Consider the following 9,640-nt stretch of genomic DNA (forward strand, 5'->3'; position numbering starts at 1 on the left):
AGGGAAGCTTCGGGGAATCGACTCACCTCTTTCTTCTGTGAAAATACAGACGATCACTGTGTAAAAAAACCCCCCAAAACCGCCAACAACAACCCCAGAAAGCCCTGGGTCACTCAGGAAGCAGTGGAAACCCCCAAACCAACTCCAGAAATCCTCCCTCGTTTTTGCGATGAGAAAACCAGTCCGGGAGAAAGAAAGAGACCATCGTTTTCAGCGAAAAGGCATATTTAATCCAGATCTGAAGGACAGTTGGGATTCTTATTTAAAGTTTGTTAGCAGACAAACCTCTACATCCACACTGCTAAACTGAAATGGCAGAATGGTCGGCTTCTTCCACCACCCCCTTTCTCAGTCAGAACAAAGAGACAAAGAGACAGGAAGATGGGCCATAAAAATGCAAACAAATGCTCTCACACCTACAGCCTCCTTTTACTGAAGTCTTCAACAGTCCGTCAACTAAATTCAAACTGCCAAATTCTCCTATAAATCTGCTATATTCAACAAAACATTCTTCACTATCTTAACTGCAAACTGCAAACTGCAAACTCTATAACTCTGCTACATGCAACAACACATTTAAAGGGACACAACCAATTAACTGAAATCATTACACCAAACAGCCCTCTGCTTAGCCCACATAAGCACACAGGGAATGTTATGACTACTCTCGTAGCCATAGTGGTGATGTCACAACGTGGTGGTAGGGCTTTCCTATATATAGGAGGTAGTGACCCAGCACCAAGGCAATGCCGCACAAATACCCTTGAGTGGCAGCCGATGGGCCAATGGAGCGCACTACACAGACAATGGGAGTGCCAGAAATGGTCAATATGTAACAGAATTATATAAAGAAATATCACGATTCCTCCCTTTACTTTGCTTGCTGCATCAGCTTATTGCCAAGTTGCCCCCTTTGGCAAAAACTTTGGCAGACATACCAGTCACACACACACACCCCGTGCATCTTTCCCCTTTCTCAGATCCCTGACCTTCTGTTTGGTTTGCTCACTGGTTTAGCACAGACTTATTGCCCTTACTTGCAAAGGCCTGCATGGCCTGGTCCCGTGTGTCCGTGCCCTAGGACTTTTACTACTCTGGCATCTAAAAGTTTCCACCACCCTGAGGTGACTGCACCTCTCTCCCTTGCAGCCCCCTTCCTGTATGTTATAAGCAAATCTTGCGCTCCTTCCTCACAACTACAGGCAGGCGGCTTGCACCAGAAAGACGGCCCTACCCTGGGGGATTGCCACCTTGAAAATGCGCACACCTGCATCTTGGGCACCAAAGCGATACCTCCCAAAGGACCCTCTTCAGCCCAGCTACGGGGAGGCAAGGCAGCAATCATGAGGCCAGTTACGCTGAGCCGGAGGTGGTAACATGGCGAGAAGGTTTCGCCTGGTGCTGGTGCTGCCATCACCACTTGAGGCCGCTCCGGCTGGCGAGAATCTGGGGAGGGGGTACACAGCGCCTGAAGGGGTTCGGCAGCTGCCCAAAACACCGCTTGGGGCAGAAGGGGCTGCTAGGGACGGAGACCTTGAGTGGGACCGTGAGACAGAGCTTCGTGCCAGGCAAGGGGAAGGCATGCGGGGCGGCAACTTGCGCCCCCAGGCTGCCCGCTGCACCCTAAGAAGTGGTGCTTACCAGGACACCTGGGAGGAGATTCACATTGCCCGGCCACAGAGAAGCTTTGGTGGTACCCCACTCCTGTTCATTTCTCCCCCCCCCCTGTGGAAGGGGTGCCATGCAAAGCGAGCGTCCGTCCGGGAGAGGAAAGGGAAGCAGCAGCCTGGGTGGGGCAGGGGGCAAGAGCTCTGTGTGACTGCTGCTAGGGTGTGTGTGGCTGTGAGACTCCACTCCAGTGGCGGGGGAGGGAGAGGCAGGCAGCTTGGGTGATGAAAGGGACCTCCTGGCTTGGATTTGCTTCCTCTTTTCCCTGCAAGCAGCTCATTGAAGGTGGGAGGCTATCTGTACCCAGGCACAGCTGACGACGGGTGCTGCGGCACCGCCATGGTTGGCCTCGGTGGTGCCACCATGGTCAGCATTGGCCTTCTCAGCCTCTGGCCGCCGAAGCATCCGTCCGGTCCATCGCCTCGCACTCCACTGAAGCCAAGAGGCTGAGCAGTGCGTGGGTGGGTGGGACTCAGGCAACGCAGCCAGTGGAAAATGGAACAGCTACTGAGTGGCAGTTCAGTCAGCCAATTGATTTGGGAGCGCATCGAATCTTGCCACTCCAAAACAGAACTATTATATAAAGAGAGATAGCTTTATTGTATTAACTTCCTGCATCTTCTCTTCCCCACCCAAAATGTGAATGCAGGATTTACATTTGATGCCTTGAAATCTCTCTCTGTGTGTCTCTCTCTCTTTTTCCCCACAGGAGAATGCAAAGATCTGGAGTCCTGTGAGAAATGCATTGAAGGAGCAGCATCCCTGAACATCACCGATTGTGTGTGGATGCTCTGCAGAGAATCTAAGGAGAAGCAAGGTGAGCGAGGGAGACCTCCAATTTGCCTGCCTTACAAAGCGTTTGAAGTTCATGCAAAATGAGCACATTTCCATCTGTTTCTTGGGTTCCCTTTTCTCATTGCAAACACAGTCTCTGGCTGCAATCATACACACTAAAATAAATCCACTTTCAGTGCACTTTCAGTGCACTTTCCAGCTGGATATGTGAACTGGCAAAATCCAGTTGGAAAGTGCATTGAAAGTGGATTATTTCGTGTGTGTGACCTTGTGACATCTTAAGAAACTAACAATATTTATTCCAATGTAAACTTTTGTGAGTCAAGAGTAAGATGAATATTCTTGGAGAAGAAGCAATGCAGGGTGTATGAAAGCATTTGCAAGCCCTCCGTGTTCCTTCAGGATGGTCCGTGGGAGGCTGGAAAACCCCCACAGCTGTCCCAAGTCTTCACTCAGCAGCAATGGCACTTCCCCTCGCTCCCCTGGAGTGCCAGAAAACAAACTGGGCAACTCCCTCTGCCTAAAAGGTTATGGTTACAAGCATACATTAAAAAGGTTAAACAAAATATATCTTTAATAGTATAGTATGTTGCCCTGCAAGGCACTTAATGTGCTCTTATGGAGTATAGCTCATAAGTAATAAAAATGGACTATGCAAAGATACGATTAAGGGACTGTATTGCAAGGTGACCCAATATGATGCCAGTTGAGACTGCACACCTGAAAGAAGAAAACGTTCCCTTGCGTTGCTGTTCCAGTGGTCCTCCGAGGTTACCTGCCCTCTTACCTGATGTGAGATGGACCAGTTTCTTAGCCTGCATAACGCCATGCCATGCCCAAACATGAGGACAGAAAGCTCCAAACGCCATTAGGCTCTCCTTGCAGTTGCTTGGCAACTGATTGATCGCCCATCAATGACCCGGCTAGGGCCATCAAGAGACAATAGCCGTAGCCTGATGAGTCAATTATCCTCCATCCAGGTGCCAGGCCCCAGATTAAGTTACTAGCTCTCAATATTGACGAACCCCTGGCTCTCCTCCCCCTTTCCTTCCACCCAATAGTATGTTTTATGGGATGGACTAACAGGAGGTGTCACAGGGGGATGTGGCCAGCCTAGCCTGCCCCCCCACATTATAAAAGGTGCTACTCGACCACATGCTCTCTCTCTCTACTATGACCCCTATCTAAGCTTTATACCTCTCATGTCCATCTTGCTATCCCAATACCCTCCCTCCATCTTTGACTCTCGGTCTGTGCAGCCAGAGTCCCATGTGTTCCCTGCTGGTTCAGGACACGTGCTCCTTATTTCTAATTCTCCCCCCACCTTCTTCCTTTTTTTTTTAAAGCCCCCGGAGGGGATTTTTTATTGCATTTTTTTATAATACTACAAACTATAACAGAAAATAGGAAAGGGACTTCCGGTGATGGCGGCGCGCTAGAGCAGACTCACCTCCCAGACCTCCAGGGGGTGAAGCTGCGCTCCAGCCGAAGGAGGGGGTGCGCAGGCTCGTCACCCCCCCAGGGACCCGGTTGAAGGGACCCTGGCCATGGAACTTCTGAGAGGTCACCTCTTCGATGGTGGAATGCCGGCGAATTAAGGCACTTCTCCGTTCCAACGGTTCTCCGTGCTGAGAGACCGAATGGACTTAAGCAACGCTAACCAGGGCAAGTGCAGGAGATCGAGCGTTCGAAAGAGAATGTACACGAGGTCCGAGGACCGATTATGAACGTGAGTAGTTTAAGCGGTATTTCAAGAAAAAAGAAAGCTCCCTACTCTAACCTACACAGCAGAGATTAAGGCGAGTGGGGGAGGGATGCCTCCCATGCGCATGAACTTTTGAGTGAATGAGGGGTGGAGCGGAAGAAAAAATGGTTAAAACGGTTAAGAAGTACTTACCAAGAAGTGTTTGAGCGTTCAAGCGCATATTCAGAGACTTTTTTAAAAAATGTGAAAGTAAACAAACAGAGAAACATGGCAGGGAAGGGGACAGAAAAGGAGAAGTTGCTGAAATCGAAAGTGACGGAGAGCCCAAAACCGGAAGGAACCAACGAGCTGGCAAAGATTTTGGCAGAATCCATGCTCCCTCTAATGGACCAGCTGAATAACTTCAAGGAACAGATGTCTAATATGACTCAATGTATCACCGCCCAGCAAACCCAGATAAATGAGACTTTGAAAATGATGAATCAAACAGCTGAGAAGGTGAAAGAAGTGGATGCCACTGCCCAAAAGGTGAAGAAAAAAGTAAAACAACTGGAAAAGAAGCAAGTCTCCACAGAAGATCAATTGCTACAATTACAAATGGAAAAGGCTAATATGATTCTTCGCTTCCAGGGCATGCCAGAGACGAAGGGAGAGAATCTAAAGGAAATGATGAGTGAAGTATTGGCCCCAGTGACAGAGATGAAGGTGGAACTGTTGATAAGCGATATGGATCTGGCCTATAGGTCATATTCAGGATATATAAAGAAAAACAATCTGCCTGGGGAAATTGTTGTAATATTCTCGAAGAGGCATGTGAGGGATGTAATCCTGAAAGCAGTATCTGGAATACCCCTGAAAGTTGGGGAAAATGTCATCAGAGTTCTAAAAGACATTCCATTTGAAATAAGACAAAGGAGAAAGAAATATAAAGACCTTATACTTTTTCTTCAGACAAATTCAATTAGATATAGATGGCTAACTCCCGAACGCCTCACCTTATATATTAAGGGGGGGAAAAAAAGATTGACTCTGTTCTGAAAGCTCGGGAATTTTTAAGAGGCCAGTTGGGAGGGCCAGAGGAGGAAGAAAAAGAAGGGGAGGACAGTAAGTCAAATGGTGAGCTGGACTCGGATTCTTCTGGAAAGGATTCTCTTTCAGAGAAAGGGGCAGCAGCTCCTAAAAGTCCTTATAAACTGCGAAAGAGACGGGGCAACGAGAAGTGAAGGCTGAAGGACTCTGATTTGTGCCTTGGAAAAACATTGAAATGAGATGATTTGGGGTATTAATGACAGTAAATTTTAAGAATTGAAAAGATAATGTTAAACTTGACTCAGTTTGTAAAGGGTTTAGCAGGATTAAGACTTGATGTTTGTTTAAGCTGATTAGAAGATCTCCTCTCTTGGGTTTTTAGTTAGTAGTGGGTATCTTTCTTTTATCCCCCACCTTCTTCCATTGGAACGTTTCATTCAGCGAGGACAGGTAACTATTGCCCAACCAACGAATATCCTGCTAATGCAAATGTGCTTATTATCTATCTTTATTTTCTAAAATCTGTATAAGACTGGACTGTTTTCAGTCCAGTTATCTGACCACAGACTACTGACTTTTCTCCCCCCCCTCCTTGGGGCAAGGTGCTTTTTTTGAGTAGCCTCATATTAACAGTTAGGGAGGGGCTGAGTCATCTGGAATCATTGGAAGCTGGATGGCAGTCTGTTTGCCCCAGAATACCCCATCTTCCCTGGAGAGACCCAGCTTCAAATTTAGGCTCAGCGGTGAAGCTCAGCACAGCTTTACAGGATTGTGAGCATAAAGGAAGGCTGTGTGTGCCTGAGATGTCTGAAGAAAAGGTACCATTTAAAAAATCAATAATAAATAGATGACTGCCCCTTGAAATTATTTGTAAAAATGACCTTGAAGAGAGGGTTTTAGGGCCAGAACTCCACAGGTTGAATTTCTGAGCTTTTAGAGAGAGAGGTTCATTCTCTGCATATGTGCAGGCCAAAACGAGTGCCTGGATAGCAGGGGAGGCTTGGTATGGATGCTGGAGAATGGATGTAATTGGGATCTCACCCCACTTTCCCATCTGCCCATTTCTCTTCTGCATTGGTGATAGCCTGTGAACAACCTTCAACAGCAACCCCATGCAAAGCACATTGCAGTAGCCAAGCCTGGATATGTGAGAAGGCATGCAGCTTACAGACCTGGTGATTTGGTGGGAAGTGCTCATTGCTATTTTAAACAACAACAGTTTCTGAACTTCGAGGTCCAGTTAGATTTGAAAATAGCAAAGGCTGTCTTCTTTTCCCTAACAGAAGCTGTGTGCCTTTAGCAACCCTGTGACACGAAGGGCAGACACTGAAATGGTATAGTGTTTGCACACTGCTGCATCTCTGTGCCAGATCAGCTACTTCTGACTGCATTTCTCACACAGTTGGTTTCTACTGACCCTTGGAAGGAGCTCAAATTGTCCAGCAGTCCAGTGCCTGCCACCAAAGACACTGCTGAAACTTTTTGACATTTTAAGTTATTTTATATGCTGAGTCAGACCAATACTCTCTGCTCTGGCAGGCTGCAACCCCCCAAATCCAAGCAGAGGTGGGCTTAGCTCTGCTAGTCTCCTGTAATAGGAGACTCTGAGGGTTGAACCTGGGACTCTCTGTATGGCTGAACCCTGGGACTCTCTGTATGGCTGAACCCTGGGACCTTGTACCACTGAGCCGTGGTCTGTGTCCCATATGTATGGCTGGTCAATGGCCACTGCCATCTTCAAGGATTTTGCCCCTAAGATACCCCACAGACTTTATTGCATGTCTTGTGTGGCCAATTTCAAAAGTGTGAGTTAAACGTCATTGGCGCATTAGGGTCATTGTGCTAGCTCATGCTCGGAAGTTGCTCCCCCCCTCTCGCCAGGAAGAGCTGTCTCTGGGCTAAGATAGAAAAAGTTGTACAATCATGTTGGTCCACAAAGACTCTGAAAACAAGAACAAAATCCATGTTACACCCTTTGCTAGGACCAACCCAGTTGACGCAAAACATTGTGCTGTTTTGAGCTGACCAGAACTCTTCATCAGGCTGGATGTTACAAAATTTAAACAAGGATAGAAGGGTAGGAAGCAGACTTTTCAGACCATGATGTTAAGGGGCCTCTTGAGCTCTGCTTCACTGTTGATCTGCACCTGGTTCGTTGCCATGACTACCGTCCCAGGGGAGAGCTCAGAGCAAGGAAGGAGCAGCTTTTTTCCAGGTGGAGAAACAAACTCCCCTTGTGTGATGTCATCCCAGCAGCTGCTGGCTGGCACACTTTGTCTGTGCACAGAGAAAGAGCTGCTGGGGTTTGCTGTGAAGTCCTTTGCCCCCATGAAACATTGCTCTGGAGGGAATGACCCGATTGTGGGGCAGATGGCTGCCATGATTTCTTTTTAACTCCCCTCCGTTTTGCTGCAGTGTGTCTTCGCACTGTTTGTTGTTATGGGAACGGGTTTTGTTTTTTGTGTGTGGTGATTTACAGTGCCACCTCCATCATTCATAATTTAAATGTGGGGCTTCCAGATTGCAACACAGAAAATCTCCTTCTCCATATCTTGAAATTCACAAGGGCAGCCACAGAAGTGTTTTCCTTATACTTCATGGAGGACATTGTATAGCACGTGACAGCCCCACGTGTTGCCTGAATGGGCAGGGAGGGAGAGGACGTGTGACCATACTGGCCCCATCCCTTGCCTCTGCATAATCACCTGGGCATCTCCAGGGTGACCCCATGGAGGAAACGGCTGCCTGAATTCTCCCTCCCCTGCTCAGCTACACTGGTTTTGGAGTGTCACTGGTCTTGGGGAGGGAGAATTTGCATGGCTACTTGCTCCATGCAGTTGCCCCTGCAGATGAGGGGAGGGGACGGAGGGGCAGCACACTTGCTCCTGCTCTCCCTCGTGCCATGGGGTTTGTTGAATAGTGGGTTCCATGGATGAGCAGGCTCAAGTCTAGTGATCAGCTCAGCTTTATTTGTGATTTCAGCAAGAGCAAGACAAGACTCCAGAGCCTCAGCTCTGTTTAGTGGCATGCAATTGCCACACCCAAACACACCCCACTCCCAATGATAGGCTATTTACATAACATTGCTACTTGATTGGTTACTTTCAGAGTCCTGGTAGGCTATTGTTCTTGTGCTCTAAGCTCAGCCAGTCTCTGGTGTGACAGACCTGGAATGGTTCAGTCCCAATACATTACAGGATTGGCGACTGCTCTTGGAGAACTAAGGTTCTCCACTTTAAAATATTCTTTTGACTGAGCCCATGAGAACTGGCAAGATTTGCTGTGTGTCTGTGACATCATGGAATGTTCATGGACGTTTTAACCACATACAATAAATATTGCTAGCTGTTGGAGCACAACCAGCAGATATGCAGACAGCAGGTGTAGAAGCCAGCATGTGACAAAAAAGGCAAAAGGCTGAGAGTTTAGAAGTCCTTTCAGAAATAGATGTCCCCAAGGGCAGAAACTATTTTTATTTTATTTTAGATATTTATATCCCACTTTTCTCTTGTGTTTTGGACTCAGTGTGCTTTGCTTCCAGGGGAATCCCTGTACTTAAAAAAACACATTGAAGAGCTTATCCTCATGGTATACCATAGGATATTAAGCAGAATGCCAAATCCAGGGCAAACTGACTGCTTTTGTGGAATGAATACTGGCAGAGTAGATCACATTGGGCAGTGAAAAAGCACATTAAGATATCTCTCCACTGACCAGATGCCTTATAGAATGCCACCTACAGAAAGCCCATGATTCCCCTCTGTAAAGATCAGGGACTTTCCACCATTGCTTCCTGGCATCATCAGAGTGTGCGCAATGAAGACTTTCTACTTCCTGTGCATTAAAGCATGCACAGAGTAGAGGTTCCTACATTCCCTTGTTGCTTTCTTTCACAGGGCTGGAGGGAATCAGGAACTCCTTTTTTTATGGTGCATTTTCTGAGAATTAAGATTGTCTGTAATGGCCTGTTTTAACTATTCCTCCTGCTCTCAGAACTTAAGTGGCTACCTACCCAAGACAGGGTCTTTGCCATAATGGTAGCTCAGTTACGTAATTCCCTCCCCACTGATTCCCACCTAGTACTTAATGGTATTAGTTTCTAGTTTTAAGCTCTTTTATTGAGAGCCAAAACTAGTGCTGGCTTATTGAATTTGACTGCAGAAGTGGAATTCAGTTGTTTTAGGGCATTTTAATGTTTGAGGGTGTTTTTAATTTCTTTCTTATTGGAAACCACGCAAAAGGCTTTGGCTAAGGAGCTGTCATAGAAATCTTCAGTAAACAACTTTTTTGTGTTCCTTTTTAAAAAATCATCATTTGTGGTGGCTGTGTTTGTTTCTGGTTGTGTGGACCCAAATAAGAAAAAAAAGCTTTCAGCAGGGGGTCCCCCCCCCACATATTCATACGTTTTTTTCCTCTCCTCAACGTTTAGGTACTGGGAGCTGT

At 47.0% G+C, this 9,640-nt stretch overlaps 1 protein-coding gene across 1 annotated transcript in view; it reads left to right on the forward strand.

The window, feature by feature from the left end:
* Nucleotides 1-9,640, forward strand: part of CD164L2 (CD164 molecule like 2) — a 74,062-nt gene that overhangs the window by 47,739 nt on the left and 16,683 nt on the right. The window contains exon 2 of the mRNA XM_015418603.1: nucleotides 2,378-2,485. Within this exon, the coding sequence (XP_015274089.1) occupies nucleotides 2,378-2,485 (108 nt within the window). The remainder of the gene's footprint in view (nucleotides 1-2,377; nucleotides 2,486-9,640) is intronic.

This window comes from Gekko japonicus, unplaced genomic scaffold, assembly GCF_001447785.1.
Source record: "Gekko japonicus isolate JY-2015 unplaced genomic scaffold, Gekko_japonicus_V1.1 scaffold456, whole genome shotgun sequence".
Taxonomy (NCBI): Eukaryota; Metazoa; Chordata; class Lepidosauria; order Squamata; family Gekkonidae; genus Gekko; species Gekko japonicus.